Raw genomic sequence first — 27203 nt, forward strand, 5'->3', positions numbered from 1 at the left:
GTGCAACTTCTAGGAAGTTTCTTTCTAGAATTTTTTTGAAGTTCTGGCAGAGAAAGAAGTGATAGTGATTAGCTGCTCATTTAAATATGTATGAGCAATATTACTATTTTCAAAAAGCAGAAAAAAGGACTTGTAAAATTAATTTTAAAAGGCTCAGAATATGGAAACTAGTGACATTCACTTTTACAGTGATTGACAAATGATACAGAAACCATCCTATCACCTTGAAATAGGACATATTAGAATTTTATAACATATTAGAGGAGTTCTGCCTACTAATACCATTGTAAAGAGCGGGGAGAAGGAGGAAGCACTGTGCACTGTGTGCAATAGACATTTGCTGCCAGGCAGGGGATAAATGAGTTGTGCAGATAGCACAGGATAATTCAGGCCACAGCAGGAAAATTTCTGACAGAAGTGATTTGAATGTGAAGTGATGGAGAGAGGAAAGAGAAGAATTACTTTCCAGGATTATAATGGAACAGATTTTTTAAATATTTTTTTTAAACATTTAAACATCCAAAAAATCTCCCCTATATACAGATTTTAAGGCAGTCTTTTATACAGGTCAGTATCGTGTATGTTCCAGACAACATCCAGTTGCTGCTATAAAAGTTTCCCCTAGTAAAGACATTATGCTAATTAAGTTGCCTTAAATGCATACACATAAACAGAGTTATAAAATAAAGAAGTTTACTTTTCATCTGCTTGTTTCCTTCAAATGCTGATATTCACCTGATGATCACATTATTCCCTGTTCTTTTTCCAGGTAAGCTCATTTTATTTTCATACAAAACCAAAATAAATACGCAGATCTTAAATGAAAAAGCCCCACACTTGCATCAATGCAGATACTTTCAGACTTGACTATAAGCCCTCTTTTCTTTCTTATTTAGGCCTCATTTTCACACATCTTCTAAGAGACCTTCCTAAGAACAAATTTTAAAACTAACTTTTAACTTCAAATTTACAATAAACCTCAAATTTCCTTCACAAAGTGCCAATCCTTGCTGTGGACGCTGCCTCAGTTCTTGTACTTTTAAGCAGTGATGCAGTCAATTGCGCTGTTAGGGTGCTACCTTTAAAGGCTGATGCAATTTGGATTTCACCCTTAGCAAGAAATTCATCCTAGACAAAAAATATATAGGTATATGTGTGTGTGCATATATATTTATACATGCACATATTTATACATGCATACACATATATACATGTATACAATTATATTAAAAGAGGAAAGTCAGGCAGCCTGCAATCTAAATGATATTTGTCCTGTTATCCAAACTCTGCTCTGGGTATGTGGTGGGTAAGTAGCAAGCAGTGAATTTTTCCAGTTCCTTTGTTCCTTTGCTTATAGCAACTAAACATTTTAATCTAGCCAGCATTACCTGTAAAATTAATTACCTAGCCTGCTCTCAGTCTTACGGTTTTGTACTATCCTGCTCTCGCAAGCCTCTGCTGTGTTGTGCCACCACTGTGTGTCACTATTAAGACAAAAGCGCAAAGAAAGATATTTGAGAAGTTTATAACGTTCTGGTGAAGACAGACCCGGCACCACCCAGGTGGGAGCCTCCCGTTTCCCTAGGATAGGCAGCGTCAGGCCTGGAGCCCCATGCTGACAGAAGACCAGAAGAAACCAGAATGGGAAGAGCAACGTGTGGGAACGGTGCCATCGGCCCAACACACGCTAATTTGGGAGAAACCTAAGCAGGGAGGCTCAGGGCTGGCCACCTCACGCACATGTGGCATCCAAGGGTGCTGCTCACGAGCGGACGTGTGTTATATTTAGCACGGCTCAGCCAGGCCAAAGGAACCAACAGCGACAGCCCAGAACCACAGGGCAGGTTTAAGGGGAAAATTTAGCTGTGCAGCCACAACAGCTAGGCTGAGATGCGTCCTTTCAGGAAGCTTTTTCATCTTTAAAGGGGACACAACAGCCAGAAAATTACCAAGTACCACTTTCTGCTCAATGGTTGAGCCATCTCCCGGGTCCCCATCAGGCCTCAGCAGGTAAAACCAATGTGAGCACCCCCCAAAAATAGTGTTAGGGGCTTGTGTTGACTTGGACGCGATGGGAGGAAGCAATACTTACACCCAGTAGAGCAGCATCAGCAGGAAGGGGCAGATGATGACCGCCTGGAGGACCTGCCAGTCCCTGCAGAGGGCCGCCAGCCCCGGCATGAGGAACTGCCCTGCCATTTCGATGAAGCTCGCCACCATGGTGATCATGAACCGGTGCGCAGGAGGACAGAGCTCTATCCCTGAAACACAGAGCACATGAAGCTGCGTCAGGACCCTCCAGCAAAGGTGCCCACAGGACTACCTCCCCCTGGCCAGGTGCCTAGCTTCACAAAGCTCTCAGGGTCTTAATGTCCTTCAAGACCTTCAGCCAGCGTCATGCATGATCATATAAATCTTGTGTCCTCATGCACTTAGGCTTCAAATACCCTGGCAGCAATGGAGAAGCTCATTAACAGCTGGCTGTGGTGCTAATGTTGTGACATCCTGGCACCTCCTGCATCTCCTGCAGCCCCACTGCATCCCAATTACCAACTTTCCTTCAGCCTGTGCCCAGGGGAGCATTTTAATAAAACCAATACATACGTAACATACATAGATAGACTGCTTTTTAAGGAAAATGGAGGGAAAAAGGTAATTGATACATATGGTGTTGAACCTTTTCATAATACCCAGAGACACCACATGCCTTTCCAATCAATCTGCTGAGAGACAGAAGAGCACCACTGCTCTCAGCAGGATACCGTCTCTTAACTCACATGGGATGCCACCTGCCCACAGCTGAACACGCTGTGACTCAGCCAGTTTCAAGCTGGATTTTGCTGAGTGGGTTGTTCCTGGGATCGCTTTTTGTTTTTGCAATATCTAATCTTGATCAACTTTCAAACAAGACAGCCTTCTATCTGTCTTATCCTATCTTGTCCTCTATCCTTCCTTCTGCTGTAAGGCAATTTAGCACCATCACTGCTATCTGCAGTTGTCTCAGCTGCCTTGTAACAAGTGAGTTCAGGAGACAAAAACTTCCTTAAACCACGAGTTCCGACTACCTTTATTCAGTCTTCAGTAAATAAAATGAATTTATCAGAAAGGCAGCTTTTTTTTTTTTTTTTTTTTTTAATCTCCAGAAGAAATAGCAGTAAAATTGGACTGCCTTGTGCAAATACATTCCAACATAAATAATGTTTTTGCCAGTAGGAATACAATAGAACCCACTATTTCAAATTTCCCACTTGCCTACACTCACTTCTACAGATTAATAATCAAGCACATAAACCTGCCACAAATGTTACGCAGAACTTATCAGCATGCTGATACAGAAATGTGGGCTCATGAACGCTCATGATATGTTGCTGACAGCACTGGAGTTTTTCCTTGGGTTGTTTCCTATGGTTGTTTTAAATTAAAATTTAATGGTTGTTAAAATTGTAATTGAAAAGCCATCAGACAATAGGAAGAGATGACAGCTGCTCATTCATTCACTCTCTCGGCTGTAGCTTGTTCAGCTTTTATCACTGTAACACAGATTTATATTAGCTGACCAGGAACTAGCTTGCAGATCGAATGTAGGATTAGACACCACACACTTTTTTTTTCCTTCTTCTTTTCGTTTGGCCAGTGACAAAAACTACTGATGGATTTTTGCCAATACAAAAGGAAAATGTGTCTGCTGTGAGCAGCCCAAATTTTCATTAGCTTAACCACAAACAGAGAAGCTTTGGAAAAGGAAGGGGGGAAAATCCTCAAAGGCTCTCACTTGGTATAAAACGTTTTTACGTTTTAATTAGGAAAATGAGATTAAAACACAGAGCTTCTTATGACATGAATATGGCTTCATTCTTACTAATGAGTTATCCCAAGCCCGGGCGATTTTTTTAATTCTATGCAAAGAGGTCACTTCCGTTTTATTTTCTAATCTGCAACTATGAAGTGTTTCTGTTTGTTTTGCTAAACCTTAAAGTTGTAGTTACTCATGCTCCAGTGTGCCTTCATTAAGTACAAGGACGAGTTTTGTTGCTATAGGAACGGGAAGCCTGCATTAGGTAGGTAAGACATTGGCATTTCAATTGCACTGCTTGGGTTAGTATGAGATAAAAAAAATAACCGGGACAAGAACAACTTCTGGATGAAGTCAGAAAGAGGCATCAAAATAATAAAAATATGTGGTTTTGAGTCACTGGTGCATAATACGTATCGCTCCATATGTGGCAGTCATTCACTGTATAGAAAGGAAGTGACTTCAGAAGCAGCTTCACTTCTGTTTTCTTTCCTGGATTATCACAGGCATACGATCACCTTTTGCCCTTTCCTCCAGAAAAGCTGGAGAATGAAAAAACAAAAACAAAACAAAACAACAAACAAACAAACAAACAAACAAACCTAACAAACCCTGGTATAGCTGGGTGAGCACAACTTTTGATTGACATCAGTGGACGCTTCATGTATATGAAATATCACATCTCTGTGGAAATGTTCTACATATGAGGACAGTCTACTGGCTTTCCAAAACTCTGGCTTCAATTTGATACGATAAAATATTCAGCTCTGTGGTTTTTAGCAAGCATTTAGCAGTCAGACTTGTTCCACCTCTGCCCCAGGACTAGCAAAGGCTTCCTGCACCCTGCTGATGCTCTCACCGGTGCCTTGATGTGCTTGGCCACCAGAACTGTGTCCACACCAGTTTTTCACCCAGTTCACACGATCCATTACTGGCTCACATACAATTGCTTCAAGACAGAAATCAACTTTATCCCTCTGTGGCTCAGCTGGCAAGAAAGCTCCATTTCTTTCCTTCAGCAAAAACGTTTTCACCTCAATTACTTTGCTGAGCAGAGAGAGTCAAGTAAACCCTTGTCATACACACAAATCATGGAAACAACCATCAGTATCGCAAACTCCTGGATATATCCATCTGCTCCACTTGGAAAAAATTGTGTGGGCAAGGAGGCAGGCATGGAAAAGATCTTGCTTACTTGTCCGGTACTTCTCTTCCTGAAGACAACTGCCTAACCCTATGCGTGGTGCAGACGTGAGCCCCACGTGCCCCATGAGCACGAGACACACCACAAGCCTCATTGCACAACACACAATCTGGCTGGGAAATGCAGAAGCTTAAAGTGTAGAAATCTTTTTTTGGGACTCTTTGCATCATTCCACTACAGAAATGACTGAGTCAGTGTTCACCAGCCTTATAGGTCATAAATCTACTGCAGTGAGACTCTGCATGAACCACGGGCAGCTGACCAGGGCATCAAGCACTTCTGGTGGCTGCTTGGTTTAATTCAAGCAAAAACACTCAAGGTTTGATGCACTGTGCAGAGACACATCCTGGCACTGAGGGAACAGTACCAGGGCCAGTGAGAGGGAGCAGATGAGCAGGCACCAGAAGGATGGGCAGAGCATGGGACTGGCACGTGCCCATCATGCCAATCATGTCCCATCCGTGATTTCAATCAAGTAACAAAAGGAGGAGGAAAAAAAAAGGTATCAAGAAGTTGGAAGGAACATGACTGCAGTCAAAAACTGAAAGCCCCAAATCAGTTTGCTGCTGCTTGCCTAGAACAGCCTTGGGGATGTGATGAGGGCTCAGCAGCCACTGCCTCGCGTCCTCTGTGTCACACAGACCATGTAGACACGCATGTATTGGTACTTGCGCTTGCATAGATGTGAGAGCATAAGCAAATGAAATCCATGAGAGAGTGAGTGTGATTGTGCAAAATCTTCCCACTCAGAGACTTGGGAAGAAAAATCACTTTGTCCTGAAAGGTCTCTCGCTGAGTTACTCAGAAATCCCATGGGAAATCTTTTCAAATATTAGCCAAGGGAATAAGAACCACAGCAGCAACTTTGGCTGCTCCCGATGACAAAGGCCAAGCTCAAGAAAAAGATGTTCAAAACAACTATTTTTTTTTTCTGTATATTAAGAGGACAGAGTTCAGAGCACTTGGAGCTCCTCTGCAGCTTCATACACTGTCCTTTTCCAGCACTGCAGCAAAGGCCCTGCCTGGCCCCTAGCAGAGCCACATGCACCCCTGGGGTGTGTTAAACCTTCTATATAGGGGAGGCCTTTCCCTCAGCACCTGAGAGGGCTCCCACTTGATGCTCCCCACACTTCCCAGTGGGAACAACCCTGGAGATGTCCTGGTCTGGCTTCCCTGGCCAGTGCAGAGCCAGCCCTTGGGTCGCAGAGGAGCCAAATTTCACAGAGAATGCCAGGGTAAGAAAGGCACTGATGGACCAACAGGGCAGAGCTTGGTCAGGCTTTCTGATCACCCAGCTTTAACCAGCAGGTTGTCAGGGCATCCTCTTGCACATTAGGTGAATGCAGAGATCAACAGAAGTTTCCAGCCTGCAGCATTTTTGAAATGTGTCTAAAAAGCACAGTAAGTAGTAGTTAGGACCTGGCAGACTATACACTGAGAGCAACATTGTCATGCACAAGTCCTCATCCGATCCACACTGCATGGATTTTTATTACGTGACAACACTGGCAAGGCTGGAATAAGGTTTTCTTGACAGACCAAAATGAAGAAACAACTGGAAATGAGAGCTTTGCTATTTCTCAGCAGCCACAGCATGTCACTGGAGACAGGCAGATAAGACCTACCAACCGGGTTTTGGAACACCGAAATTAGTTTTCTTAAAACAGGATTCATTTTCTCCCTCTCACACACAAAACCCACTGCATTTCACCTGCTATGCAGCCCTTTGGGATCTTTGTTAAAAAGAAGTGAAAAGCAGATTCATTGCATGGACCAAATGAAGTGCCTAGAGGCCCTTCTGCAAATGCATCTGCGGTTTTACGAAGAAGAAGTTGCGTATAAACATCCGTGAATTAATTCCCTACAATTGTCCAGTACTTGAACCGATGCATGCTGTTTAAGTCATTTAATCTGGAGACCAGTGCGTCTGGAAGTGCTCCGGGAGCAGAGCAGACACTAAGATGTTTCTGGAGTGATGCTGTAGGCAGATGAGGTATGGCACATCTCAGACCTGCGTTTTTCAGAGCATCTGCAGAGAGCCATTAGTCCTGAAAGCTCTCACTTCTTTTTTTTTTCTTTTTAATAGTGTTTGGAAACCTATAGATAGCTTGCAAAAGGAGCCAGGGGTCTAGCTTGTTCCACACCAAAATTAATTGCCCTCACCAACAGCTCACCAAAAAGCCTCATTTTTTTGGAAGAGGACAGTCCTCCACCACACACCCCTGTGTGGCTGACAAGGTTTTACAAAGCCGAGGGGCTGGCAGCTCTGGCTGGGGTGCAGATAAGAGGAGGGAGCTAATGGTGAGCCTCTGCAGAGGACACACGGACAAGTGACTGGGGAGGAAGGACTGCAGTAACACCAGGCTGACATCAGCTTGTGCTGCCACAAGGCATGGCTCAAAACCTGCTTAGCCCAGCTCTTTCAGTCCCCGTTGGGTGGGCTGTCATTGCTGTGAAGGGATTAAGGGCCACATCTTGTCCTTTCTTACTTGGTCTTACCCCTTGTGTGCTGGTAACAGACCATTTGCTTCAGATTTCAGAAGCCTTCTCGTTTGTCCTCAGAGGCTGACATGCATTCTCATAGGATATTTGCACAATGAAGAATAGCAAAGACTTATTTAAAATAAAAGTCATTTGCAAATAATACATCAAGAGGGAAAAGAGGTTAAATCCCACTGCCTGAACAACTCTCTAGCATTCACTCACTCATCTCCAGTCCCAAAACACAAAGCAATTCTTGCAGTGTGGTCCAAGCATTAGCTACAACAGAAACCACAAGGTAGCTGCTTTCTGCGCCTTTGCAGTTTTCTCTCTCCCCTCCCAGTTTCAGACCATGAGCTGCCAAGACTGTAATTATATAGGATTATCCCCTGGAGAAAACAGCCAGGGCAAAGCACCTGAAGTCTGGGCTGCAGCCTTCCCACTCAGGGGGGAGGAGACAAACTGACTCTAGATACATTTTCATGGTTACAGTTCTAAAAATGCTACCAGAAAGAGGAAAAAAAAACTCACCATTTTTGGCAGTTTCTACCATGTTACTATATACCCAACACTCCCTCCAAAGGCTCTCAGGTTGCAAGCCCTACCCGCAAAAGGGAGGAAAACAATTGCAGCTGCACAAAGTCCTTGCTGTCAGCCAGGCAGAGGAAAGCCCAGGCAATATAGGTGTAATTTAGCTGTAAAATGCAAGACACCAGATATCACTAATGATGATCCTAATGCACCAGAGCTGCGTGTGCCTCTCAGACCCAGGAGCTGCCCAGCTCGGTCAGGAGTAAAGATGAGGTTTTGCGTTTGGAGCACAACTCTTGGGCTCTGTGTATCAACAGAGCATAGAAGGAAAGGAAAAACATCCCTGAGCACTTAGCTTCCGAGCTGCTCAGCACTTCCAGCACGTCCCACCATGGCTCTGCTCCCTGAGTCATTCTCAATGATCCTGAGAACTATGCAGGGGTGACCCCGTCCTGCTGCTCCATATTTCCCAATTCCCACCACGCTCTCTCGAACCTCAGGGACCTCGTCCTCCTCCAAGACTCCCGTGGGGTTTGCCCTCGGCCGTAAGCAGATCATCCTGCTGGATATTCCTCGAGGGGCATGGTCCCCATGCCTGCGGGAGGCTCGACCGCCAGACAGGACTGAGCAGCAGCTGTTAACAACCCCCAGACAAGCCTTTCAGTTTGCAGCTGGCTGCTAGGGGGAAAATAAATAAAATAAATAAAACCCAGCAAATACCTGCCTATATAACCAAATTTCCAGGGGTTACTGGACTCAAACTTGCAAGCTCTGCCAGCCTCAGCCAGGGGCTAAGGCCACTCCTTGCCTCATTCAGCATGCTCCTAACCCAGCACGGGCTGAAGCGGCACAGGTTAAGCCTGCGTGCACTCCCGCCTCTGCATAGACACCGTGCTTTTTCTTGATTGTTTCTGCTGTCACCAGAAGCAGCTAAGGAAGCGCTGAGTGTAAATACAGTTTATTAAGGAACAGCAAATAGAGCAGCATAGGGAAGGAAAGGTTATCACAGACACTGCAATCAGCCAATTCATGTAAACAAACGACAGAGATGGAGTGAAAGGAAAGGAAAAATCTAATTTCCTCTCTGGAGAAATCCAATCTGTTGTCAAGCAAGGACAGCAGTAATAGACTAAACCTCCAACGACCCAACAGCACAGCAGGACCAAACTTACTCTAAAATACATCTATGAAAGGACATGGGTGCTCCTTCAAAAGTACTTTTCTACACACCATAGGTTTGGGGAGGGTTTCTCTTAAACACACGCTAGCCCACCACGTGCACCTAATTAATGTTTTTAACGTGTGTCAAACCAGTCACCCGTGCGGTGACACAGCCTGAGGTGACAGATGCCCCAGTGACACCTCGGCGGCGGTGCTCCTGCTCAGCACAGGTGCCTGCTGCCTACCGGAGCGAGCTGTGAGATAAGACGGTATCTCATCTGAACAGACATCTTTCTCACCAAAACCGCACCGTGCGTTCAGCTGGTGTACGAGCACCAGGCCTGTGCTACAACTGCGGGCTCACTGCCAGGCCTCGGTCAGCGCGAGCGCTGAAACATGCACAGAGACATGCAGCATCAAACGAGTGAGCAGAGCAACACCTCTTGTCCAAAAACCAGCCAAAACCACAAGGCACTGCTTTTCCTGACTCTCCCCTGTAAGAGAAACAAGCTGAAATGATTTCGGGAGGACCCCTCCAGCCATCTGCAGCCCACCTTTGGCTGCCCGCAGCAGCAGTGATGTTGCACTGAGATGTTGCTTGCAAGACAAACTCCCAAAGCAGGCAGCTGGCCACGCAGGATACCTTCAACACACCACACTGCCTTTTATTACACCACGTAATAAAACCAAACAAATGTTAAATCACATCTTTGGCACTGCCAAAATAGTTGCCATCTATCCTGCTTCCAGAGGAACGCAGCCCTGCAGCAGCACGCAGCCAGCACTGGTTTTTGGTGACAGTTCCTGTGTGAACAATGGCGTTATGGAACAAAACCCAGAGGATGGCCCTGGAAACCACAACAGCAGTGTCATATATATAATATATACGGCACACAATATATAACACAATTTCAGAATACAGGTGACTTAATTTAAGTGTGATTGCAACAGTGACGAAAAAAGCTTTGATGGGAGATAGGCCTTCATATACATTAACTGCCTATAAAAAAATTTCCACCTCCATTCTATAACTTCATATTCCCCCCACCCCAGACTCTCCAAAACCATGTCAATGTTGTGTTTTTATTTGTGTGCCAGACTAAGATTGCATGGAAACACGTTGCTTTCTTCCTTGTTCCAAAAAGGTGCCTTGCTCTAAAGGAAACACACAGCTGATCACACGAGTATTTTGCAAACCTAACACCTCTGCTGTTCACAACAGCTGGCCCCTTTTCTCTTGGCAGGATCTAAATCACAATTGGCGTCTTTTTGACGGGAATGAATGAGAGCAGCTGAAACAAAAAGCACAGTGCAAGAAGCATCAGAGGAGCTCATTTTCTTTTATGCTTCAGATGAAAGGATTCTGCATCTGTATTTGTCAGAAAATTTCAACAATATTGTAGCCACTTAAAATAAGAAGAGAGAAGACATTCAATAGATGCGAATCTGCATGGCAATCTCTTAATTAACCAAGTGGCAAATAAGTCGCTAACAGCAGCTATTTCTAAATTTCAGTTCGCAACCTCCAGGCAGATGACAGTCCCCAAAAAGGTGAGCACGAAAAAGTAAACCCAAAACAAGGTGTTAGGCTGTTATTAAACATTTCTGAGCTCACCGAGGCAGTAGGGCTGCAAGGGGCAGTGCCAAGCAGCCCCACTTGGGAAATGCTTCCTGCAGCCCCTCTAGGGGCTAGGCAGCCAATTCAACCAAAAGCATTTAGTGAGCACGTTTGTGAGAGGCTGTCACACACTGGGCCCCTGGGGTATTCTTGTTTTTAAAGATTTATGCCACCAGGCACTCCACACAGTCATCTCGTAAACACTGTGAATGACGAACTCTGGAGATTCAGAGCCAACAAGCCGTTGTATTTCGGGAGCTTTCATCAAGGTGTCCATCTGCTGGAGAAGGAAGTGCTGTTTGGACTAGCAGGTGACCTTTGTGTTAGATAGTGCTCTGTCTCTGGGATTCAGCATGAAAACTGACACAGACCTGGGAAATGCGAAGACGGGGATACAGAATGAAAATGCCTGTGCGGGGAGCGAGGAACATACCGAACAATACACAGCACCAGAATCAGTGCAAGCAGGATGACCTCTGGTCACACCTCCTCTAATTTCAAACCCATGACAATATAAAAAGTGAGACAATGAGTGTTTGGTAGTATCCATGGCTAGCAAATTCCTGTTGATACAGAATTGGCCAATGCACGGTTGGAAGATGTGTGGGTATTGGTTTTCCTCTTCCATTTTCCAGCTAGCTTCTATTTTCCACATAACACACCCAAGAGGGAGCAAAACAAACAAAAAAACCACATGCCCCCATCCTCCCCCCCCTCCCCCCCAAAAAAAACAAGCCAACAACAACAACAAAAAAAGGAATTGAACCCCAAAAAGCCTTTGTAAGGGAAAAAAGTTCCTGCATTATAGTCTTAGCAGCAGCCTTGAGAGACCATTTGGTGGATCTTGCCATGGCACAAGAAGACAAACTGCAGGGTATCGAGAGAGCTTTTCCACAGTTGTTTCTAGGACTCCTCTTGAAAGAGGCGAGAGGACAAATACAAATTTTCTTGCATGGCTTCAGCAGAGTGCCATCGGGTTAACTTGGGAGGGCAGCATCTCTTGTTGCACACACAGAGTTTAGCACAGTGGAACATCTCTCACGTTCCTCATGTCATGTATAGAATTTAAAACTTTAAATACTCAACACATAAGTGTACCTTAAATTTATTCCTTGCTAAATTTACAAACACCACCTGTGAACAGCCTTTTTCCCTGAAGAACCAGAATCCTTCAGAGAGGTAGAATCTGACTTGAGGGTGAAGGACAATAAAAGACCTACTGGTGTTACAAATGCTGTGCTAGGTATGCCCATGCGATACCAAAACAGACCATCCAAAAACATTTGCTGGGATTAGAAGTTTTGCAAGGATGGGATCCCTGAAAAATATATGAGTTTGGTCTCCTAGCAGACCAACAACCCAAGTGGACTTGCTCTAGAAGGGTAAAATACCAATATAACCTGATGAAACTCTGGTAAGAGCTAAATATTTCTGCCGAACAGATAGCAAAACATCTCCATTTCCTATTGATTTACAATAACCTTGAAAATGAGAAAGCTCACATTCCTTAATATCCTCCTTTTGTGGAGGTTGGCAAGTATGCTGGGGAAAAAAGCGACTTTCCTGCAGAGGATGCTCACCCTCGCCAGTGAAAGACCTCTTTCAGCAAAACCCTGCCACTTACAGAAAAGCTTGAAAGATGGTAACACTTGCTGATTTGTTCCAAATAAAACCAGAACAAATTGCTTAAGCAATTAATAACACAACATTTAAAAGAAACTGAACTCCCTGGAAAGAATCCAACTGCATTTCATAGAAGCGGGTTCCACTCGCTCTGATAACATTACTCAACTTTGTACACAACTGCGGCTAAAACCATGAAGATGCATACATGCACTACCTCTGCCTCATGGAGATCAATATCTAACCTCTTCCTTACCAATCCCCAAGCATTTCTCTGTGTGACTCCTAGGTTTCAAAGAGCAGGTACAACTGAGTGGTGCTTCTCTATCTGTGCCAGTGCAAAATCAAAGGCAAAGCAAGACCTGTGGGTAGAGGCACAGAGTTGCCTCCTGTGCAGGCAAGGCCAGCAACGCACAGCATGTGGTGCTGGACATCCCCTGCTGAGGGTCCGGGTTCAGGTACATCAGGAAAAACCCCCACATTTACCACCCTCCTGAACCAATAGAGAAGAGAGTCAGGGGAGACAGAGATATGTTTACAGAAGCAGAGGAAATTTGAACTGCTGCTCTGCCTTGCTGAGCGATGTTTCTAATCAAAAGTTGAAGAAAAAAACAGAAGACATTTGGAAGTGCTGTAAACCCTTCAGCTATGAAAGACATGTGGAGAGTGCTGCCAAAGAGCAGTCGTATTTATTACACTGAACTCCGATGCTTGCGCAAAGAAGGGTAAAGCTCAGAGGGCTATATAAATGGGATGTTTCTTGAATTATGAGACAAGGGAAAAAATAAGTAGACGAGGAGTAACACGAAAGAGCCATAAAAATAAATAAATAAAGAGCAGAACTGTTTAGAATTACGGGTCCTACGCAATAATAAAAAAAATAAATTCTAAGTTATAAACCAAGAGCTTCTGTCACATACCTAAGAGGGATAGGTGCGTTATGCTATTTATGAACTAAAGGAAGAAAAAGAGCTTTATTGTTTTTCGAGTTCTCACTACTTGAAGCGTAGTCTTAAAAGGAAGAGCTTTTTGCCTGCTTCAGGTCTGACTGAGGGCTCAGAAGAACATCCTAACCACGAGGTCTAGGATCAGAGCAGGCATGGTAAAATTCAATGGCTTAGACTGTGCACACATGGGTTGAAGACTACAGCCTCGATACCTCTGAGCCCATCACTCAGCGTGACCAGAAGAAACCATATGCCAAAAGCGCAAGGCCTACAGGTCCCACCGGGAGAGCAGGGATGGGGGTGACCACCAGCCTGCTGAGGTCTGCCCACCCTTCCCAACAGAGACTGGCTTGACTACCCCCCCAGAAGCCACTTCATGAGGCTGTAGGGAAATGTAAAGCAAATGAAAGTCCCTTTACACTTCCCCCCTCATTTGCACGATGCTTCCAGATGTTCTGCAGTACTGCTGGCCTCCCAGCCAGGCACAGGCCTTTTACAAGGGCAATTTTAAGCTCGGCTTTCTAAGAACAGGCACTTCTGTTACTGTCGCTGTTTCCTTATTTTAAGGGATCTTCCTATATGGTTAAGCCACGATAAAACACCGAAATTCTACAAAACCATCCAATAAACAACACTTCAGTCAAGCTGCTTCTTCAGTCATTTCCTCACATTTATAGTTTCACCAGATGTTCCATATGGAAGAAGGAATGCCAGTTCTACCAAGAGCAAGAATAGATGGAAATAAACAACAAGAAAAAAGTTTCTAAATAAAACTACTTCATTTTCAGCTTTTGTCCAAAGGAGAGGAAATGCCTGGTGTTCATAAATGCTGGATGACAAAACATCCTGAGTCACAGGTGAGCACAAGGTGCCAGGCATTGGCTTTGCAGCACACAGCCTGCCAGAGCCTGAAAGAGAGCTGGCTTTCAAAGGGTTACTCGGTGCTGCACTCTTCCACAGTGTTTCAGTAACTCTCAACACCTCTAAACCCCACTCCCCACAGTCTAATTTAAGGGGAAAAACCTCTGTTTGGGGTGAGCATGTGCTGTATTCAGCTAGCATACACAAAATTGTGGCTCGCCACGACTCCTCCACGTCCGTGTGCTAGCAAAATGCACCATTAATTTATTTCGCCTGTAAAAATTATATATATGTAAAATATAAAAACAAAATATATTATAAATATATACATACATATATAGAGACATATATATAATTTACAACCATGCCTGAATAGGCCAGAATTTACCTGTGAAAGTACTCCACAGCGCTAATTTCAATGCAGAAAAAGATGTCTATCAGTCTGGGTATACAGGGTAATATCTGTAAGCAAAGAACAAGTTCCACAAGCTTCTCTTGTCTTCAAATTTCATCTGGTTTGATGGTTCATCTGGAGTTGATGTCAAGTGCCCTGATGCTCGCAGGCCTACGGCTATACAGCTATACCAAAACCCAACAGCCTCCTCCATCTGAGGGGGCAGAGCTACAGGCAAGCAACAACACCTAACTCTAGACATTACAGAGAGCTGCATCTTCCAGTGTTCACTGTGTGATGGTAAATTGCCAGGACACACACAGGCAAACAACCTGCAAAAGTTTCACTGCCATTAATGGGTTTCCTTTACCCTCAAATGCAGACAACGCACTCCTGTGCCTTTACCCCTGTGGAGTTAAACTGTAGGTACAGACTTCTCCATGAGTTGGATTTTCCTTTAACCTGTCCAGAAGCTGTTGCTCAGATCACTTTGCATCTGGCATCACACACCTATAAATAACATGGCCACAACACAGCCACGTACTCACGTGCATTTGATTAAAATAAACTCATCTAAGAGGAGGCCACCTTTGAAATGGAAACAAATGGACACAGGAAAGCTGAGGATTTACTCACATGAAAATTGCAGAGCTAGTTACCGGTGGAGTGCCACTGCCATTGCTGCACTGCTCTCACCAGCAACTCTTCTACATAACCACAAAAATCAAAGCAGAAGCAACTGTGATGACAGTTTGTTTTTTTTTTTTTTTTTTTTTTTTTTTTGGGTGGGTTGGTGGAACTGAGGGAAGGACTGAGAACCACACAAAACAAACATAAATAAAAATCAAACCATCACCCAGATACGAGCCTAACCACATCAATACATTTATTATTACAGCTACACCTGACAAAAAGCACTATGCAAGCTCCTAAAAGGAGAAGGCAAACATAGGTAGCACAGAAATTGAACAAGGCAAATTGTTCATTGAAAAAAAATAAATGCCTGCAGCATAGATACCAAGATAATGATGCAACTGGTTTCCAACACTGCTGAGCTCCTCAGAAGCAACACAGCTTGGCATCAAGTGACGACACAAGCCCTACTGCTTTTCTCCACTGCGCTCCCATGCTTGGGGCTGCTTCCCAATTACAGCCAATTTCTGAACTCCAGATATGAGAAAATTGGAAATGCTGATACAGACAGGCCCACAGGGTTTTCAGCGGTTTTAATATTGACCTGGCTGGCTGGTGGAGAATCATCTGCAAACAGTGGCGCAGATTAAGATCTGAAGCGTGGTAGCAATTTCATTTCAAAATCCTCCTGCAGAACAGGAAAACTCCCCGTGCAGTCCACCACACAAAGGAAAGGAGGTAGCAAAATATATTCAGGTTCTGTGCAAAGAAGGAAAAGTGCAGGCGCACGAGCCTTGCACTGATTTGTTATTGGCTTGTGAGTAGCTAGCACACAAAATCAACTATACAAGCAACAGCTGTATTTTTCATTTCAACAATTATTGCACATCCTTCCTAAAAGATACAAAGATTCAGAGCTGATTTTTCCATTTTAGCTAATGCCTGCACAAGCACAATAAAAAAGGAAACAGATGTTGAGGGGTTAAGAAAAAAAAAATGCTTTTAGTATCCTCTCCGTCACCAAAACATGAATAATGTAACAGAGGTCAATGTATTCAGGCACAGGTCCTAAATGCATCAACTGTAAACTTAGTTGTTTGGAAAAACAGATTAAAGTTGTTTAGAGATACACACAGAATAAGTAACAATGCTTGGAATTGGTACTTCTAAGAACATCTTCATGCCTAGATACTGTATATCCTCACTGAACTATTTATAACAGATTTAAAGCTCTAGGTCTAACCATTAATTTTCATACATCATATCTGATTCACTTGCCTATTAAAAGGATTTTCCCTTCTCCGCAGTAGTCAGTTATTCATTAACCTCCTAGAAACATTTGTAGAAGGCACAGTTTATTTCAGGAAAGAATAGGAAATCATTATTACAAAGAAATTTGAACTTGTTATTCAAGACAAACAGAACAGCAGATAACGGGACATAACAGGTCAACATCAGAAGAACTATTCTGGACATTCTTGACAAGGACAATTGGTACTCTGTTAAAAGAGTATCACCACAGCAGCAGAAAGCCAAAGTTTTCAACCAAAAAATGTATTTCAAGAAGGAAGTCTTACGCTGAAAATACTCCTGTAGTCCAAGAAACAAGTTCTCTTAGATCTGATGATTCAGTTCAGTTTCCACTTTGTGTCTGACCACCTACTTCCACTTCAACAAAACACACTGCATTCTGAAGTGGCCAAATAGGTATTTGTGCTACCAGAAACACTGCCATGTACAACAGACAAGGCTTAATCAAAACAAGAGCACAATGTGCAGCTAACCCAAAGAACATGTTTCTCTTGATTACACCTTGCACCAACAGGTATTGCCACCAAAGAAAAAGGTTGCTCTGTCCCCACCTCTTCCTTCCATGGTTTCACACAAACCACTCGGTGACTGTGGGCTGCAGCATGTGCAGTTAGTTAATATTTACCCCTATTTATACCACATAGCTCTTATCGCCAAAGGATCCTAACACAAAATGTACTGCCTCTCAAAACATGCAGGAATTGTTCCACCTCTGCTCACAGGCTGGCAGTTTCTGATATAGGGTTAAACAGCTCTGTAGAAATCCACGGCAGTACTTTACTCTAGCTCAAGAAAGCAGCAAAACTAATCCTTGCTCTGAAATGTGATGGGGAATTTGCCTAGGAAGGAACGTGGTCTGCAATGCTCTTTCACCATGAAGTGATCTGGGTTTCTCTTCTATGCCTTGGCAGAACATTGGTGGGTTGGAAGGGAAGAGCAGTTCATCTTCATCTCCTGACCTTTGTCTCAAACAGGACAACTACAGCTGGCCCTTGAATTCTGGAAATGATTTGTAATGCTTCAGAATAAAGAGAAGCTGCATTTGCTTCAGGACCCAGTCTCATAACAGTCAACATGCATTGCTGTCGCTCTCCAAAATCCTGGATAATTAAGAATACCACATGTCTGAAACATTCATAAGCTGGGTCTTATAACACCCAAAGCAAGCTTTCTGAAGTTTGAATGGTTAAAAGCCGATTTCAAAAAAGGAGTATTTGAGACATTATTTCATTCTGAACCTGACAGAATGAAAATATTGTGTTGATTAATAACACGGCAGAAAACAGCTGGCTGCAAAATTATCTGAAGCATGGTCAACACCTTGCTCTCACCAGTGCTATTTGCTGCTGGAAAACCAACACTAGTCCATCTCCTTTTCTGGGAAGTGGAGATCATTTCTTCCACTTCAGTAAACTCCCACTCGTTCAGATTTTTTTTTTTCCCCAGGGAAAACAGAAAAATAGCATGGCATTTAAGATTATAAAATATATTATTTTCATTAAACAAAATAAAATTACACATGAAAGTACGAGGTAGGCCAGGCAATGGAATTAGACCAGAAGTTGGCAGTTCTGGTTCCCAGCACGCTCCCAGCTGGCTGTGTAGCCCCAAGGACAATATTTGTCACCAGCAGGCATAGCAGGGGGACAGTGACCACTGTCAGAGGCCTCTCTGAGAGGCCACAGGGTCTCCTTTGAACTGGGATAGCTGTCTGAAAGAATAAGGTCCTCCTAGGTCTCATAAGCTAACTGAGGCACGTGACAAAAGAGATAGACCTTGAAGAGTATATTTTTTTTTTTCCCTCAGGAAGCCGACAGAGCACGTCTTCTGCATGGGAAATCAGGGAACCTAAGTTGGTACCACGTGAGAATCCAGACGTTTCTCTTCCTAACGAGCTTCCTTGGAGACACTAGCCAAAACACACGTTTTGCCTATTTCTCTGCTGCAGCGGTACTTACTTTCAAAGGCAGGCAGCGTGCCAGGCCCCTGCACCAAGCAGAGATGCAGAGTGAGCAAAGGGAAGCATCCTCACCCAGAGACCACCGCCTTCCCTCCCAAAGGGGCTGCATCCCAAGCAGCCTGGCACCCATCTCCTTTCTTGTGGCCGAACCCACCCATCCCAGACATTTCTGGCTTTCTACTTGTTCATCACCACTCCTGCAAACCATGAGGATTGTTCTTCCTTTCACTGTGACAGCAATCAGCCCAGAAGTCCTCTGTGCCTAACAGCAAAATGTTGTGCCTTGGCTGCTGTCCCGTGGAAAAACCTATGTTTTTCCTACTTGCAGCTACATTTAAACTTACCTACCACCCTCTGCATCATCTTTTACAGCTATGACTAAGTTGTTTCCAGAACTTGAGAACATTCGGTCTCCCCTGTGACTGCAAGGTACGATACCTTCAGAAGATAGAGCTGCCCTCAAACGTCAGCTAAAGCCTACTGAAATCTTAAAACACTGAAGTAAGCTGATGGTGCTACGGGGTGTCTTGACTGCACAATTTCGTTCAGACTTTGGGGGGGGAAATAAAAAATAAATCACAGAACTGTTAAAGTAGAAACGGGAACAATACCTATGTCTATGCTACCTGCTTTTTTTTCATAGAAATTCAACTTGTAAAAAAAATCTTAAAAAATCCTTATTTTCAGACATACCCCCAGATTCTGAGGTGGTATTTTATTACTATTATTACCTTTTATTATTATTTTTTTAAACCTCCAAGGCACTGAGACACTGCATTGCATAGGATCAGCCTGCTTTCCTAGAAAGCCTATTCAGATATGTTGGTTTTCATCTGGGGATAACTCAGGTATGATGGTTACCCAATATTAAAATCAGGTTACCAGCAAAAGCAAGACCTGCTGGAGTGGGTAGTGGTTTAGGAGTGAGGAATCCTTCCACTCCAAATCACATTTTTGTGCACTTCTACAGCTGGATTTAAATCAGACCTATTTGAATTTCTCAATCAAATCCTTTTAATTGTACAATTAAAATCACAGTTAAAATCACAATTATGCTTACCATAATTAAAACTAATTATAAAAAAAATGAAACTTAAAATTTTACAAATTAATTCAGAATACTCTTCAAGTGAAACACGGAACTGCTGTCCAAGTTTTAAAGAAAGCCAGCCAGTGAACTTGCAGAAGCTATTGACTAACGTCCTAAAATGAGAGTTTGCTGAAGGTGTTTTGAGCTTTTGACAGCTATACTTTCCCCCAGATGTGCAAAGAATATTTTGTTAATTTCGGTTTGTTTAAATTAGCCGACTACTACAGGCTTCGAACTTGACACTGAAAGATATCTATGGGAGTAGGGAAGTTTCAAGACACCAAAAGCTTGTTATTCTCTTTCCTCTCCAGCATCTGCTGTATTATCTACCATAATATCAAACTTCTTAAAGGACGTGGTGAACAGAAACAAAAAGCCCCCTTTGTTTTACAAGATTGGTTTGCAATAAAGAACAGAAACATGTTTTTATAAACTTCCATTTTGCTTAAGCAAAAGAGCTTGCGAACATGCTTTTATTTCACTAATAATCAGTTTATAAACAATATTTGTGCTTTTTAATTCCATTTTCCATCCAAGTGCAGCTTGGCACAAAACACGAGGAAAAAGCATCTATTAATCAGGGACCTGAGCAAGCGTGAGCTGAGTCCTACAACTGCTTCGGTAAGCATGTGTACAGAGATACAGTGTGCACCCACCCAGTTTTCCAGGAGCACTGCCAAATGAATGTAAAAACTATATTTAATTACGAGTCAACATATTTGAATTACTACCAGCCAGTGATCAGTTACTTCCTTTTTGAAAAGCATCTTAAATAATTTAGCTCTGATTTTAAGCTAGGGTTTCAGCCTGAAGGCTGGAATAGATCTGTAGCCAGCTCTTGGTGTTCCCCACACCAACTATCCTGCCTACTTTACGAGAGGATCCAAAATAAGGATTTTGAGTCAGCAGCTGGATCCACCTCTTGCAATGACTAGCAGAGCCAGCGCAATTTTGTGGATTAAGCGGCGTACGACCCTGTTGCACACCCCGACCTAGCTGAATGGGGCTGTTTCTGCAAGTAGGAGTTGAGCAGCTTATGAACAAATGCTTATGACCTGACCCTGAAAACACAAATGCTCCCGCATCCCAAAAGGTACTTTGTAATGATTTCAGTGATTATAGGGCACAAACTTCTAAAGACACTGAATTATTATTCTTTTATACTGATTGTGGTTGGTGAGGAAGAGTGCTGAGAACAAGGTGTCCTTGCTCTAGACCTTACAGGTGCAAAACAGCTGTGCAAAGCTCTACTTTCCTCACTTCTCCTGCCTTCCCTATACAACCATACAAAGGCTCTGCCTCCTTCAGTTCGCTCCCCCCCTTTTCCATCAACTAAAAACAAATGCTATTGGAAGGATGGGCTGAGCAACATTTCTTCTTTTGGCTGACAGACAAAACGTTCAAAAGCATTCTAAAACTGCTCTGTCCATCATATTTTCTGACTCAAAGATGTCGATGGTTGTCACTGTCCAATACTTGCCCACATCAGCCACCATAAAGAGAAGCTTTAGACCTTGCTTCATGCAGCCAATCTTAAGTGTGCTATTATGGAAGGAGGAAAAAATAAATAAACCTAGCACCAGAAGAAGCATCAGCAACCTCGGCAGGTATGTGGAAAGTCACAGTTTTCAGAGTGGCCAGTTCAGTTCAATGCCAGAGGCAGGACAGTAATATCTGACCTGTGCAGTTACAGTGGCAGACAGACAATAATCAATTGAGATCTGCTGGAAGGGGTTGGAGAAAAAGCTCCATACGATTCTGTGCATGCAAAGAAAGGAGAACTGTCAGAGTGAATCTGTACTGAATAAACCTATCATGCCACATGGGTGCAGAGTGCATCTGATCCCACAAAAACCATCTTAAAACCACATTTACTGCATCATAAAACCACAATCTCTATATTCTGGCAGACTGTAACAATGTTTTTCTGATGGCATTTTGGTTGAGACAGAGCTGTGCAGCTATGGGGTAGTGGAGCCCAGACCATCGCTATTGCTTTCCGAATTTTCTAAACATTAGAGTATTTTGCAATATCAGAATTCCAGATGTTTAATAACACTTTTTTTGGAGAAAAAAAAAAACAAGTAGGGAGCAGTGGTGCCTTTGATTTGAAAAGCTCTTCCTCAATTAAGCTGTGGGGAAGAACACTCTACAAACTGCTTTGACATTAAATGTTTGACACAGAAAAGGCAATGCTCAGAAACAACGACTGTATGACACTCTTAACCTGGATTTAAAAAAAAAAAAAAAAGAAAAAAAAGCATTCTTAAATCTCAGAACCAAGAATAGATAGCACACAACTCTAGGGAAAAAAAAAGCAACAAGCCAACACGTAAATGCATTTACAGAGCAAATGATACTTTGGCCTGGGAGATTAGACAAGTGAATTCAAATCCACTTAATTGAATTTGAATTTACTTCTGTGTAGGTTCACTACAGTTCCGCCCTTTAAATATATTCTTATGGTTTCTTTCCATTTCCCAGAACAGTCTTATCACCAGGCACGTACATTCAACTGGGTTGAATGATCACAACACATTCTTCTCATCCAAGCGTTTAAGGAGCCGGTCAAAGCACTATAAGCAAGGAATGCACATCCTTATAAACAGCCTCGTTCCAGCCTTTTCCAAAGAACAAATAAAAGGGAACCAATGTGTTTACATTCAAGTGGGTTTGGTTTTGACCTTCAAACAAGTGAAAATTTCAGACAAATGAATACACCAAGTAAAAAAAATGAAATGCAAGACAATTCTAGAAACTACCCAGCTTCCCTCCCAGGAGGAGCCATACCCCAAAAGTGTCATCAAGTATCTTAAGAAGAGCAATGCACGTACAAGGATTTCCTTGTTCTGCTAGTCTGTGTTAGACTTAACTAAAAATTCTTGCTCTGACTGCAAATACATCTTGGTTTTAATCAACAAACCAGAAAAGCGATAGCCCAAACTCTCCTAGTGCCTGCTGGTCTGGATTTCTCCAATACAAACCAACACAACGTCGTTGTGCACACATGAAGTCCATCACTCTTCTTCGATTGTTTCTGTTCCAGAAAATTTCAGAAAACTGAAGCAAGGTCAAGAAATCCTGGTCCTCCCACACAAAGCCTTTCTGTGATCAAATATTCCCTGCTAATGACTGGATGGAAGATTTTTTATTTTTTAACAGTCTACACCATCCCTTCTCTCTGACTGCCTCTCCCTACTCCTCAGCAGGAAACACATCTTCCACAGTACCCATCTATTTTAACCACCAATATATGACACATAATTTGAGGACACTACAAAGACTTTGTCTACAAAATGCTGAGACTTTTGGACTACAGAAATAGGTATATAATCAGTGTGAGAAAAAAACACTCTTCTTTTCAACAGGAGGAAACAGAAGGCTCTCCTCCTCTCTTTGGAAGGAGTTATGTATTAAGTATAAAGCACCTAGCTCAAAGACCCTCATCCCCCTCAGGAAAGAGGTTTGGAAACAACATGGACACCCAAGAGGCCATGGCCTTCACTCAGAGGTTGAGGACACCCTGAGACGGCTGCTCTACCACCCCTGGCTGAACTCTCCTGCCATGCCAATGCGTATTTTATCACCAGGCACCAAACACTACCTGGCAACCAAGTTACCTGCACCTGCTTTGGTGACTACACCTTAGTCAGACCTCAAACGACCACAAGCCCTGCCCAGCACAGGTTTCGGTAAAGTCTCCTGTGAATAAAGTCTGAGCAACCCGTCTCGGAGCTTCCCACCTACTTATTTAACCTAAAAGGAGAGGCCACTTCCTTTCATCTCCAAGCTGTTCTGCTTTTCCTTTTATTCAGCTGCTTTTAGTGGACTCCTCTGCTTCAGGAGCTGAAAATAATTTACACTACAGCCATTTGTCCAGGAAGCTTCACGACACGCAAGAATTTCCTAGGCCTGTTAGCCATGTAATGAGACTGGAAAGTTGGAGCTTAGTTGGCAGAGTCATTAGGTCAGTCATTACCACGGCTGCACAGAGGCATGCACAGGAGTTTAAGTGAAACTTCCATGGCCACCTACACAGGAGGAGGATGTGGGCTGAGGTCTTGTTTACAGAAGCACTTGATGTTATAAACACGTGGAAACTTGGCGATGGCTAGCAAAGCTGAAATGCTGTATGAGCTTTTACCTGTTCTGCTAGCTACTCCAAAACCCTTGCAGGGGAGTCCTCCTGCCCTTCCACTGAAGCTCAGCACCCTCTGAACGTACTGAGTGATGAACATTTTAATGCTGTTGGGACAACACGCAGCAGCTGCCATGTTCCCTGCCCACCTCCCCAGTTCCAGATGCTCCTCCACTCTGACTCCCCTTTAACTTAACAAGCTGTCCCTACACAGAGCCACGACCACGGGGTGACACATGGCCAACTCCTTCCTGCACCTCCCCTCCACCCAGAGGAGCAAGTTAGCACCTTCAGGGATTTCGGTGTGCTCATGTGGGGCTGAAACTAGTCAATGGGCTCAAAAAGCTATGGGGGGGCAGAGGAAAAAGGAATAAGAACTGGCAAGAGGAAGAGGGTACACAGTGACCTAGTGAGATGAATTCGTTTATTTTCAAATGAAAACAGGCTTAAAAGAAAAATCAGTTAATGGAATGACAAGCATCTAGGCTCAGAGACACAGGAAATTCAAGGCAAAGTTGGGAAATGTGGAGTACTGTTTCCAGCTGTGGTCCATGCTAGAGCCATGTAACACGTCACTTGGGTTGTTTCCTCAAAAGACAAGTATGGGGACAAGCTACAGAGCTGCTGACAGAGAAAGGACTCATAAAGGAAACATTAATTGCTCTCACAGGAGCAATTGCACCTTCAAAACTAAAAACTCTCCTCTTCTTGGCAGGCCAATGAGGCCTGCAAGCATGTTTGAAGTGGTTTGATTCCCCCTCCACACATCACACTGATTTACACTGTCACTGACGAGTAAGCCACAACACTTGGCTGAAAGAAACATCCAAAAAGTTCAGTTTGGATCTGCACTCTCAAAATTAGCTACAGACCCATTAAAAAAATATGCATAATTTAACTTTAGTGCAGCAAAGGTGGACCTTCTCTTCTCCTGTGACATCCACCCAGTCCTTGAGCTGCTCATGAGTCATCCCTCACACTCCCAAGTTGACTACATATTTTCTACCATCAGATTTGCTCTTAGAATTGTAAGATCAGTTAAAATAGGAAATGTATGGCAAGTGGTCATAACCCAACAAGAAAAGTTTTCTTCTTTCACACCAGGTTGGTTTGATATTCCAGAAAAAAAAAAAAAAAATCTGCAGTTAGTATGTATAATATCACAAGTACTACAGAAAAGGGAGAATGTGTTGGCAGCACAGAGCATTAAAATGACACAGGCAATTTGGCTGCCAGCAGCAAAGAATGTTTGGATTAAATAAAAAGTGTTAAATGCTTGCCTGTGCCAAGAAAGCTTGACCCCTGCTTTTGAGAAAGATATATAAATTGGTTCAACAAATTAACAAAGTTTCAATTACACGGTAGTTAGTGCCTGGAAAAAAAAACAACACACTTTATACTTACTTACTCCTTATAAACTCTGCTGAAACCATACAAGCAAATTGGCTTGACACTATTAGCACTGCAAATGCAACACTGAGGTTTTCCCCCCTACTTCTGCCAGGTTCATTCAGCCTGGTCACAGCCAGTAAGCTCAGTCTGGTGCAGGACAAAATGAAAGCCAATAAAGATATTCTCCCCATTCTTTCTGAAAGCTTAGTGATAGAGATGAATTAGCAAACTAAAATTCAATTCAGCACCTCAAAAGCTTAAAGTAAACACCTTAAAATAACACCCTAGAGCAGCAGTGCTCTTTGCAGAAACAATTCTGTGCCTCAAAATCCAGAGAATGAAGAATGCATGACATATGGCAAATCCAGCTTGATACCTGTATTTCTGCATCAATCCTACCAGCATTGGTCCGTCTATTTATGAAAGTGGCTATAAGCATTCATCTTGAAGAAGTGAGTACTGCCTTACATAAATAATACACATTTCTGAGCCCAACTAGGGAATCAAAATTGAAAACAAGAAAAGTAAAAAAGGAAAAAGAAAAAAAACACAAGTGAATTAACGCGCTTTGTCATGTTGGCAGCTAATCAAGCTGTCTTCCCTATGCTCCCCCCTTACTGTCAATCATCTGATTTCATTTCAGCTGCTTTTACTTCACATATTACAATGTCACCCCTCTGCTCACAGATACATGATAATTACTGATAAAAGACACATGGGAAATTAAGTTAAAGAAAACAGGCTCAGGACAAAGTGGCTTGTGTAACTTGGTATGTAAGATGCCAGTTTTTCACAATGCCAACTATATGGTAACAAACACAGAGATAAATATATCCCAGCTACAAGCAAACATCCCACAAACCCATAGCCAACCCACATGCAGAGTTTTGCTCGGGTACGTTCCTCCCTCCCTCTCTCCCCCATCTCATTTGCAATCACATGAACACGAAGATCACTTTGCTGATGCCTCTCAGTTATGATCCAGGGCTGCTTGTTCTCCCTATACATAAAAAATTCCCAGAACACATGGAAACACACCCCGAACATGATGCAATTGCAGTTTTTGTGCACCTCAGCTCTATCTGGAGCAATCTGCCAATTTGCACTCATTTAGCTCGGATGACTTGCATACTTGCCAAAGAGCATACAAGTTGCTGGGAGCAGTGAAGTTCATTACCTACATCAATTTGGACCATTGCTCTCAGGCCAGCATGTGAACTGTAGCACAGTAACACTAAGTTTTGAAAAAACAGAAATGCTGATTGTTCCCACAGTGGACCTGCCAGCCTCGAGATGGGCTATACCTTGGACTGAGGGGGAAAACAAAGTTTTATAGACTGCCATTGAGAAAAGAAGCAGTTTAAGGAAAGGCTTGACGTCTGAGAGGACATGCTCTTCCTTCAGAAGCAGTTTCCAATTTTCACAAAAGGATAGTGGAACAACCCCAAAGAGCAGGGAGAAGTGATGCAGAACTATGACAATTTGGTCAACACCTATCAATATATTATTGCAGCATTGCTCAGACCTTTCCAAAGACAATCAAGAACACTGTCCTCTTAACAACAACAGCACAACATCAATGATTTAAATCCTCACAGAAGGCACAGCTCTTCCAAACAGTTTTGCTACAGCCCTACACTCATGCTCTGAGGGCTCTGGCCCTGCTGGAAGCAGTTACGAATGTTGAGGAATGTTTTAGACACTTCTTTCATCAGTTCCTTTGGACACATGAATAGTAATGGACCCCTGCGCAGAGCTGAAAGCAACATAAGACTAGAGCCTTGCCAAATTAGCTGGAACACTAAATAAGAGCAAGAAGCCTAAAATGTATCAGATGAGAAAGTACCTGAACTCAACAGATGTTGAGAGCTAAACGGAGGGTCTTACGATTCGAAAGACTACAAGCAATGAGCCAAGCTAGGTCTGTCCCACGACTCAAGCACATTTGAAAATGCAGAAGTGACCAGAAAGACACCTAAATGACACAAACAGAAAATCATCAAGCCAAAAACTGAGTGCTCCAGAGCTGCAGCAACAGGTGAGGACATGAACTGCTCAGTTCTTCA

At 43.2% G+C, this 27203-nt stretch overlaps 1 protein-coding gene across 2 annotated transcripts in view; it reads right to left on the reverse strand.

Annotated features, from left to right (window-relative positions):
- The window catches only part of SLC22A23 (solute carrier family 22 member 23), a 99085-nt gene that overhangs the window by 26316 nt on the left and 45566 nt on the right, over window positions 1–27203 (reverse strand). For both annotated transcript variants that reach the window (XM_035316545.1, XM_035316546.1), the window contains exon 4: window positions 2093–2261. In XM_035316545.1, the coding sequence (XP_035172436.1) occupies window positions 2093–2261 (169 nt within the window). The remainder of the gene's footprint in view (window positions 1–2092; window positions 2262–27203) is intronic.

This window comes from Oxyura jamaicensis, chromosome 2 (genome assembly GCF_011077185.1).
Source record: "Oxyura jamaicensis isolate SHBP4307 breed ruddy duck chromosome 2, BPBGC_Ojam_1.0, whole genome shotgun sequence".
NCBI classification, from domain to species: domain Eukaryota; kingdom Metazoa; phylum Chordata; class Aves; order Anseriformes; family Anatidae; genus Oxyura; species Oxyura jamaicensis.